General features: G+C 30.1%; 1 protein-coding gene across 1 annotated transcript in view; it reads right to left on the bottom strand.

Annotated features, from left to right (window-relative positions):
• LOC117180905 (trypsin-1-like) overlaps positions 1-7,274 on the bottom strand; it is an 8,393-nt gene extending 1,119 nt beyond the window's left edge. The window contains exons 1-3 of the mRNA XM_033373516.1: positions 7,190-7,274; positions 7,042-7,074; positions 4,610-5,042 (exon numbers count right to left, since the gene is read on the bottom strand). Coding sequence (XP_033229407.1) covers positions 4,610-5,042; positions 7,042-7,074; positions 7,190-7,274 — 551 coding nt within the window. The remainder of the gene's footprint in view (positions 1-4,609; positions 5,043-7,041; positions 7,075-7,189) is intronic.
• Positions 7,275-10,886: the final 3,612 nt, after the last annotated feature.

Raw genomic sequence — 10,886 nt, 5'->3', positions numbered from 1 at the left:
GTGTATTATATCTGAGGGGGATTACTTTGAAGGGGACAACATAAATATTGAGGAATAAATGAATATTTTTTGAGAAAAGCATAAAGTCACCTTATTTTTTGAGCACACCTCGTATTCGTAGCATTATAGTAAGTAATGTGGGGGATTTTTTATTCGAGTAATAACAGAAATAAAATTTTGCGAACAATTTCAGTAAATTGTCGATAATTTGTAATAAAATTAATATTTCGGGTTGGTCGAAATAAAAAGTTTTATATCTTTGTCCAAAAATAATATATTTACAAAAATTCAACGTGATTTTAGATATTGAGCAAATACCTTTTAAATGCTACTAGCTTTAAAAAAAGCACTGAAAATTGATTTTTTTATAGTAAAAAAAAAAAACAATAATTTTTTGCATTTTTTTTGTTCCTAGAAAACGTCTGTAATTTTGTAAGGAACTTGTACGTTTAAAGAAAAACCCGAATTAATATAGATGCGCATTTTATTTTCTTTAAAATGAGCTCAGGACGACATCTTTTTATTGAGCCTTTTAAAGTTAAAAATTTTGTTAAATAAAAAAAAACACTTTTTTTAACGCTGAATTTTTCAGAATCAATGCATTATAGGAAAAAACTGCAAGAAGAAAAGAATTTTTTTTTATCTGTATAATAATCATGTGTGAAGAAAAGATAATGTTGCGAAACAATTTTTTTTTCATTTTTGACAATTTTTTAAAAATTAATATTTTCTAACTTTCATACATAAAAGAAAATAGTTGCCAGATTTATAAATATATTATTTGGTGTAAAAAAGTTAGAAAATTTTAATTAAAAATAAAAACAAAAATGGTAAAAAATAAAAAGAATTTTTTCGCTAAAATTATTTTTTCTTCACACATACTTATTCTACATGTAAAAAAAAAACATTTTTTCACTTTGGTGCTTGTTTCTATAATGCATAGATTCTGAAAAATTCAGCGTTAAAAAAGCGTTTTTTTTTCTGAAAAATGTAATAACTTTAAAACGGATCAATATAAAAATGTAATCTGAAGGTCATTTTAACGAAAATAAAAATACACATCTATATCATTTCGGGTTTTTTTAACCTATCAGTTCCTTCCAAACTTACACACGTTTATTTTTTAGAGCAAAAAAATTTTTTTTAATTATTGTTTTTTTTACTATGAAAAAATCAATTTTTTTGTTTGTTTACAAAGACAATTGAATTTGAAAGGTATTAATGCAACCTTTAAAACCACGTTGGGTTTTTTAAATATCTGAACTTCTGACGACGAAAAAACTTTTTATTTCGAACAATTTTGCTCAGGGTGGGCAATACTCGTTCACCGGGAGAGGACGGTGCACAGTGGAAAAAAATGATTTTTTTGGTTAAAAATAACGTGCAGCTCACAAATATTGACTGATTCGGACAAAAAATTTTAAAAACGCTTATAGGATTTCTAAGAGATTTGTCAAGTCTGATTTTTAAATTAGGATTTCATTTTTTTATAAATAAACAAATATAAAGAAAAAATAGCCATTTTTTCTATTTGGCGTTCCGGGTGTTCTTGTATAACATGAAAATGGTTGAAATCGCCTAAGTTTCAAAGAGCAACATTATTTAAAGACTTGTCAATATTAAAAAATAAAAAATTGATAAATTCATAAATATAATGATAAAGACATTTCTCTTAAGATTATTAATGTTAATATCATAAACAAATGCATTAATCAGGCATTTTCTGACAGAAAACTTAGTTTTTTTCTGTCATTCCTTAAAATTAGAAACTTTATGCTAATTTGAGAAAACTTCATAATTTGATGATAAATCTTATGATTTTTTTTAGCAAATTCAATAAACAAATGCATAAATAAAGCACTTTTCGAGAAAAAAATGTTTTTTTTCGAAAAATGCCCTAATAATGCACATGCTTATTAAATTTGTTTAGACTATCTGTTTGTTAAATTCGTTTTAAAAATTATAAAATTTATCAATTAGTTATGAATTTTTCTGAATTTATCATAAAGTTTCCAAATAAAAAGACTCATATTGAAAAAACTAATTTTTTCCTCTACAGGTGCCCAGGTAATGCACTTGTTTGTTAAATTCGTTAATAAAAAATCATGAAATTTATCAACTTGTCATGAATCTTGTTGAATTTCTTGTAAAGATGCAAATTGAAAAGTCTGACGTCGAAAAAAGAAAGAATTTTTCCGTCGAAACGTGCCCTGATAATCAATTCGTTTATTAAAATTCTTAAAAAAATAAAAATAAAATTGATCACTTAATTATCAAGTATTGCTGCAATTATCATAAAGTTCCTAATTGAAAAAGTTGTCATCGAAAAACAAATTTTATTTTGACAAAGGTCTTATCTATGCATTTGTTTAATAAATTTGTGTAAAAGATCATAAAATCTATCGACTAGTTATGAATCTTTCTGAAATTCTCATGAAATTCCCAACTGAAAGGACTAGCATTAAAAAAAACGAATTTTTCTTCCGACAAATGCCTGACTTATGCATTTGTTTAATAAATATGTTTTTAATATTAACAATATTAATCTCAAGAAGAAATTTCTTTATCATTATATTGTTTTCATCCAAATTTCTTGCAATATAACTTAAAAAACGTAAAATTATGGAAAATCGTAAAAAAAATTCTTTCAACAAATAATTTGTTAATACAAATTTTGTTTGATTTTTCTATATGATATTGAAATATATTTAACTAATTTTACTTTATGAAACTGAGGCGATTTAAAAAATGTGCTTGTTACCGAGGAGAACCGGGAACGTCAAACAGAAAAAATGGCAATTTTTTTGTCATATTTGTTTATTTAAAAAAATTAAAAGCATATTTTAAAAATCATAATCCACAGGTCCCGCTCTACAAGTTTCACTCACGTAGCTAAGGAACCTCAAGACGGCTGTTTAAGATTGGTTAACGTTTCGTAAAATATGAAAAATATCGAAAGATGAGTATAAATGTGGAAAATTCAGTTTTAAAGTACATAATTTTTAGCTACTGTTTCCAAAGTGACCCTTTCTTTACCAACCTGAACATTTCTTTCTACCTTACCCTGCCTTATAAGTGAGAATTTTGTATGGAATGGCTAGAGATAACTGCAGTTCAGTTCCTCATGGGACCCTGAATTATTCGAACGGTTTCCAAACTATATTTTTCGCGAGTAAATTATTTGTTGAATTAACTGATTGTTTTGAGCGCTCATGTGCTCATCCGATTTGAACAGATCCGATTAAGTTGTAGTGATTGCGAGGGGCTACTCACTTCGAAGTCTGGAAATCTTAAAATTGTCATTGCGTCAATCTGTATTGAATTCTTTTAGAGATTTCGAAGATTTTGTTGAGATTGCCGGGAGTTCCAAGATTTCCTACCGCGCTCGCAATCAAACTCACGTGGGATTCTCCTTGAGTCGGCTAAACATGATGGCTTTCGAATTCAGATTTTAGTCGGCTGTCCGCTTCCCACCTAGGAGCGTGTGTTAGAATGCTGCAGGCCAGGGTTCTTCAGGGAGGGGAAGTTCAGCTGCAAATACCCGTTTTTCAAGTGTCTCGTTTCCACCACCACGAACCTTTACTCAGCTGTAAGATTGAGACGGAATTTTCCCGTGCTGAGTGAGGCGGCGTAGTGGTGGAAACGAGACATCTTGCAAACGAGTATTTGGGACCAAATTTACACTCGCTGAAGACTCCAGCACCAGACCACCTCATCTCTGTCCACGCTTAGCCAAAAATGTCCAAGATTTCTACACCAATGCTAGATTGCTCAGATTTCTAATAGTTCATGCAAGATTACTTTTCAGATTTTCCGCGCATCCATCTAAGACTTCTGAGTGAGTAGCTCTTCGTGTAATTGTTAGAAGTACTGATGTATTCATCCAGTTTGGACTAATCCGGTTTGGATTTTGCAACTATTTAAAGTACTGAATTACTTGTGCTACCTGTACTGATCCGGTTTAGATCATTGGTTGTTAGAGAAGTGACGCTCTAGTACCAGTATGTGACATCTAGTCGCCGGGACATCCAGTCGCCAGCACAATTAGTCGCGGGTCATCTAATCGCCGGGACATCTACTCGCTGGGGCATCTAATCGCAGCACATCTAGTCGCTAGGAAAAGTAGTCACTGGGACATCTAGTTGACAGGCTTAGACTCTAGCAATTCTAGTCGCCGAAACTTTATGTTATAAGTTATAACAGAATATGACGTAAAAGATTTGTTTTGGCGACTAGATGTCCTGGCTACTAGATGTGCTGGCGACTAGATGTCCCGGCGATCAGATGTCCCGGCGACTAGATTTCCCGCAATCACTTGACCCATGACTGAACCGTGACTCAACGGTTCCGCTTTGAACGGAGATCCAGTATAGATCAGTTGTTCAATAGAAGAGTAATTGCAGTTAAGCTCATTTTGGCTTCCCCCAAGGGTTTTTCCACTAGACGCTCTTTCCGTTTAGGTTTCAGTCTGGTGGTCTTTGAGTTCCGTGAAGGGAAGTTGGGTAGTGAAGGGAAAGCAACCAGGTGCGGGAAAGCACTATATAATTTAAATCAGTCAAATTGGGTTTTGTGTAGCTTAATAATATTTAAAATACTTATGGTAATTTACCGTGGTGTCTTGTCAATGTATTTCCAGCCACTGAGAGTGCCATAAGTAAATGGAAAAATATATCCATGAAATAGATCAATTTTCTCATGAAAGTGAAAGTCGATATGTGGTAGAATTTTGATCAAGGCAAGATCGTTCGAAAAATCACGTCGTCTATAGTCTGGGTGCTTTATTACCTTCATAAATCTGTGGCGAGTTCCAAACTTTTTCAATGGTGTATACGAGAGAACGGAGTAACCAACATTTTTCGCTGAAAGACAATGGGCAGCAGTTAAAATGATGGCGGAGGCTAATATACTCCCAGCGCAAGCAGTAACAAAATTTTTTTGAACTTCGACAATGTTAGGAACACCTTGAATTTTTGATGCGACATGTTTGTGTGGCATTTTATCAATTAAACACTTTTTACGAATATGAATATCCGATGAATCCTCTGAAAGAATAAAGAAAAAATTATCAACTATTGTCTAAAATTTATTATTATGTTCTGGCATTGGAGGAAGGGACGGATGATAAAAAAGTGTTCTTCTTTCTAACATCAGGGATGTTGCATAAAGTGAGATAAACAGATATTTTGATTCTTTAGTAATCCAATAACATATTCGAAGAAAAAAAATCTATTTACTAAGATTTGAATTGATTAATATTATGCCGGATTGCATACGGTAACTTGATTATATAAAAAATTATGACGGTATACTCTGCCTAAACTAGACTCACGGAAGTTTTCAAACAAAAAGGATTACTTTTTAATAAAAGTGTTGAATTTTTAACAAAAAAGATGAACTTTTAACTAAATCTTTGAACATGTTACACAGAAGTTCATTTTTTCACCAAAAAATAAGTTGTTTTTAACAAAGTCCTTTACAAAAAAACTCGAATTGTTCAATTTTTAGTTAAAAAATTAATTTTAGACAAAAAACGAATTTTAAAGAAAATAATTAAATTTGTAACCAAAGATTAAAATTATCAACTCAAATGATGACAATCCAACTGGTTTTCAGTTCGAAATTAATTCTATAAAAAAATAATTAAATCCTCAAAAAAAAACTTTTTTAAAGAAAATAGATGACTTTTGAACCACAAAGGATACTTTCTAACAAAATTGTTAACTTTAAAAAAAGTGAATTAATTTTGTAACAAATAGTTGAATTTTCAATAAAAAAGTATGAATCTTTAACCAAGAAGCTTATTTTTATACCGAAAAATTGTCATTTTAACCAAACTATGTAATTTTTTTATTAAAAAGAAACAATTTTTACAAAAAATGGAACTATAATCATGAATCTTTATTCAGATAAATAAATTTGTAACAAAGTAGTTCAGCTTTCAACTAAATAGTTGGAATTTCCAATCGAAAAGATAAATTTTAACAGATATAGAGTCGTTCAGTTTTTAATGAAAAATTAAAATCATCAACTGAAAAACGAATTTTTAACAATATAGTTGAGTTTTAAAAAATAAAATGAATTTCCTGTCAAAATAGTTTCATTTTCAAACGAAAAAATTCATTTTCATCAAAATTTTGAAATTTTCTACGAAGTAGATAAATTTTAACTATACATCATAAAATTCAACCATTTTAATTGAAATTTCAATATGAAAGGAAAAAATGTAATGTTTCAAGTTTTAATTACTATATAAGTTGTTTGATTTTTAACATTATATTGAGAATTATTACTTATTCTTGAAATTTTCCAAATAGATGTTTGTCAATTTTGAATAATTAATTTTTGTTAATCTTGAACTATAGATTCAAGAATTTTAGGATATGATATTGAAAATTAAAAGTCAGGAAAAAGAGTAAAAAAAAGATCGCTAAGATTTTAATGTTGAAAATTGCTGAATTTTGAGCCTTTTGATTAAAATTGTTGATAAAAATTAAATTTAAAATGTTTAATATTTTTAAATATATTCACATAAAAATAATTGCACTTACAATACCTAGTTCTAAAATCTTCTCATTTTCAATGTTTCGATTTGGTAAAGTATTTTCTTAATTTTTCAATTTTTTCCATTCATTCTGGAGGCATTGAATTAGAAATTGTATAAATATAAATATTTTAAGTTCGGAATTTCGCGATTATCTAGTATTTAAATTTGATATTCTATAATTTAAAAGAATTTCAAAATCCATAAGATTTTTTACGTATAAAATTGAAATCAACTTAGACTATTCAAATCTAATATAATTAAATTCAAAAGTGACTATGAAAGCTTTCAATAAGAAAGTTTGCAATTTTTAAATATTTAATAGTAAGATTGTCATGACATTTGTTATATTTAATTTAAAAACTGTTATCCATTTGGGAAGGTTTCAATTAAAAATTGTTGATTCATCGAGGCTATCCATTCAAAATTATTGTAGGGAAGTCAAATTTTCAACATGAATCTCAAATGTTTCAGGGTCGTCTCTAAAAGTAAAAACAAACCTTTGGTCATTTTACGGTTATCGAACATATTTCCTGAAAGTTATAGTTATAAAGTTATAGTTATAAACAAAAATAATTTGTTTTTTACAATCATGTTCAAACAACGATAAATTGTTTAAATAATTTGGTTAGTTTTTTTTTTACTTACCAATATTCTTTTCTGACAAGGCCATAAGTGCATGAGATAAGACTGCACATGCTAATAGGAGAGTCAAGAAAGATTTTTTCCCCATTACAAAAAGATAATTCTATTTAGATGCCGGATTAACACAACTAAAAACTGAATGGCTAAGAAAAGAGAACTCAAGAAAATCTGCAGCTTTTAATACAATTGTCACAGGAAGGATCATATTAACTAATGATGAACAGATAATTTGACTTTTATTATCAGACGTTGTGCGTAGTTCTTGAGAATCCAAGCCTTATTTAAAAGATATATATTTCCACTGGATTGTACTTGAATACATACTCACAATCTTTTAAACGATGTTTGTACAATAGAATCAGCGTCAAGCTTTTAGAAATATTTTCAATATCTCTTATCTGAGTCTATTATATTAGGACAAATAAGCAAGATCTGATCTAGAAACACATAAAACATCTATGAATTTTCAACTCGAGAAAAAAATACGTTTACTAAATTTATTTGATGAAAGTGTCATGCCAACTCCAACCTGGACAGTTTTCTTTAACTTGTCTTTTTACGTTAGAAAAATTAAAAGTGGTGACTTTCTTTGTCTTGGCCTTTTCGAAATTTAATGTGAAATTGAAAAAAAAAATAGTTATTGCAAATTGGACCAAAATTCGAGGCAGTGTGCACCTACAAAGAAAAATAATTTAGCCCATTAAGACGTTAATTAAGTCGTTCCTTTCTCCTTCTCCCATATTTTCCAAATTATTTTCTCATTTATTTGCCTCCCCTCCCCCACTTCACGATTCACTTTCCCTTTCTACCTCTCCCTTTCCCAACGTGTTCCTTCACTACTTCTCCCTCTATTAATTTCTCCAGCTGATACTCCCTTTCCACTACTTCTCTTTACCAGTCATCATTTTTCTTCAGATACTCATCATCACTAACCTACTAAATCCCCAATCGAATTTCTCCTCACTTCCTCTACTTACCGTCCTTGCTTACCATACTTCCCCTCACTTCACCTACTTCACTGACTTCCCGTTATTTGACCTCGCTTTACCTACTTCTGCTCTCATTTTCCTTCAATTCCTCTTCTACCCCTCTCTTCATTCCTCCTCGCTTCACTTACCCCTCCAAATATCATCTTCCGTTACTCTCCCTAATTCTTGTTCCCTCACTTTACCTCAATTTTGCTAATTCTCCCTCTTTTGTCCTTACATTTCTAACCCATTTTCTCTTTCACCCTTCCTTCATGCCACAACTTTGTCCCCCTTCATTTATCTCCACCAACGACCCCTACTTCATCACCCCATTTCTGCTAACAACCCCTATTTTCCCTCTCTTCATTTCGGAAGGATACTCGCAGGACACTATCAGAATTTCCGCCCAGGAGTACCAAACCCTAAAAAGTAAAAAAAAAAATATATAATTCATAAGAATTTATGTGAATTGAAAAACTCAAGAGAATTCCGAAGAATCCCAAAGAATTAACAAGAATTGGGAATCAATGAGCAAAGATTGAGGGTGAATTAAAAATAAATTTAAATAAATTGCAAAGAATATTATAAAACCCCTAAAATTGTTCTATGTCTTCTGAACATTTAGGAGATTCTTTTTAAATTCCCTTAAAATCACTAAAATCCTTTGCAATCACTTAGACTGGTTTAAATCTTTTAAAAATGTATTGCAATATTCTAAAATACTTCGAAAGATGAATTTTTTTAAATCCCTTAAAAATATTGAACTAACAATAAAGTTCCTTGGAACTATCTAAAAAAACCCTCTTTCTATCCACTAATTTCCCGTCTCTTCCATAACTTCGCATCTCCTCACTTCCCGTCATTTTCCTCTTATTTTTACTCACTTGTCCACCCCGAATTTCCTCTCCTAGAAAAAAAGTACAAAGGACGAATGGACGGTCACCCGATCGAAACTGTAAGGATTTCTGCCTGAGGCGACGAAACTTTAAAAAATTAAAGTTTATTTTCAGTTCAGCTTATATTCCTTAAATTTTCAAACGACATTTTTATGGTCCTCAAGCAGAAGACTAAAGCCAATATTGATTAGTTCTCTGCCAGACGATAAAACCGAAAGACTTTCAATGGAATGGTATCTGAAAGGGATTGAAACATTGAGATCAGAAGGCGGACTCTTCTCAGTGAACTAAACGATTAAAGGCAACCTGCGATGCAGTTTTAGGAGATAACAAACAAAAGGAAACTGTGGGAAACAAGAAGAGGAACTAAATGGATAAAACAAAAAAGATGGAAAAGTAGTTGAAAAGGATTGGGATTGAGAAGGAGCAAACGATGCTAAAATTTTATATCCTATCAATTCCCGCATCTGATCCTTTAACCCTATGGTCGCGAAACTTCGCTCGCTTTACGTGTTTCTATTTCATTTATCCCATTCCACAAAGTGAGGGATTTTTGGTATGTTTTTCTTAGATCCTCCTAAGATTCTATAAAGAATTAATGGGCGTCTTAATAGGCTACGAAACCCCTTTTTGTAGGCGCATGGTAGTGCCTACACTGACTGAATTTTATTTGATCCAATTGCGAATTGAAACAATTAGAGTTAAAATTAATTCTATTTTAATCTTGAATTTAGAGTGCACTTAAATTCTCTTGAATTCAGTATCAGTTGAAGGTACTGAATTTCGTTAAATGAAATTAAATCAAATGCATAAAATTTGTTTAATGTACTTTACATTACATTGAATATAAAGCATCCTTTTTTATTCTGTTTCATTAATTGGAATCAGGAGAATCCGATTAAAATCCATGGAATCCAATTGGAATTTAAAGCATTTCACTGGATTTCACAGAATTGTATGAAATTCCAACAGAATTCATTAAATTCGATTTAAGTTTGTAGAATTGGATTGGAGTCCATAAGTTATATTCAAACTTATATACATTTTTAAAATTTCAATTCGATCTCGTTAAATATTGCTAGATTCCGCTGAATCTACTTGTTTTTGTGAATTTCTTTTAGATTACATTGAATTCGACAAATTCTTTTTATCTCTTTTCATCGATTTGGTTCTATGAATTTTCTTTAGACTTCATAGAATTCGATTGTATTCTGTTTAGTTAGATTAAATTAAATACAAATTTATATTTATATCCATTTTTATTGAATTCCGTTCAATGCCGTTCCATTAAATTGGAAGGATTCTTTTCGATCTTCTTTTATCAATTAGTTTTTATTTAATTATGTTAGCTTTGACAGAATTTGATTGGAATTCATATAATTCGATTTTATGCTACATTTTTTTATTTGTTTCGGTAAAATCTAATAAATTAATCTCAAACTCATATTTTAAACTATTTTTTATTGAATTTTATTAAATATCGTCAGCTTCACCTGAATCCATTAATTTTGATTCGTTTACTTTTTATTCCATCGGATACAAAGGATCTTTTTTATCCTGTTTTATAAATTGGATTCTCTGAAATTCTATTAGACTGCATAGAATTCGATTGAATTTTACGAAATTCGATTGAATACCATAAAATTCGATAGAATTCTGTCAAATAAACTTGAACTCCATTTAGTCTATTAGATTTGGTTTATTTCCTTTGGATTCCATTGAATTTAAAAGATTTTTTTCGATACTGTTTCATTAATTGTTTTCTATGGAATTTCTTTAGACTTTATAAAATCCAATTGGTATCTGTTTAATACGATATAATAAATCTAAACATAT

Source organism: Belonocnema kinseyi, chromosome 1, assembly GCF_010883055.1.
Source record: "Belonocnema kinseyi isolate 2016_QV_RU_SX_M_011 chromosome 1, B_treatae_v1, whole genome shotgun sequence".
Taxonomy (NCBI): Eukaryota; Metazoa; Arthropoda; class Insecta; order Hymenoptera; family Cynipidae; genus Belonocnema; species Belonocnema kinseyi.
The sequence above is the reverse complement of the archived record's forward strand: the minus strand, read 5'-3'. Positions and strand labels throughout refer to the sequence as shown.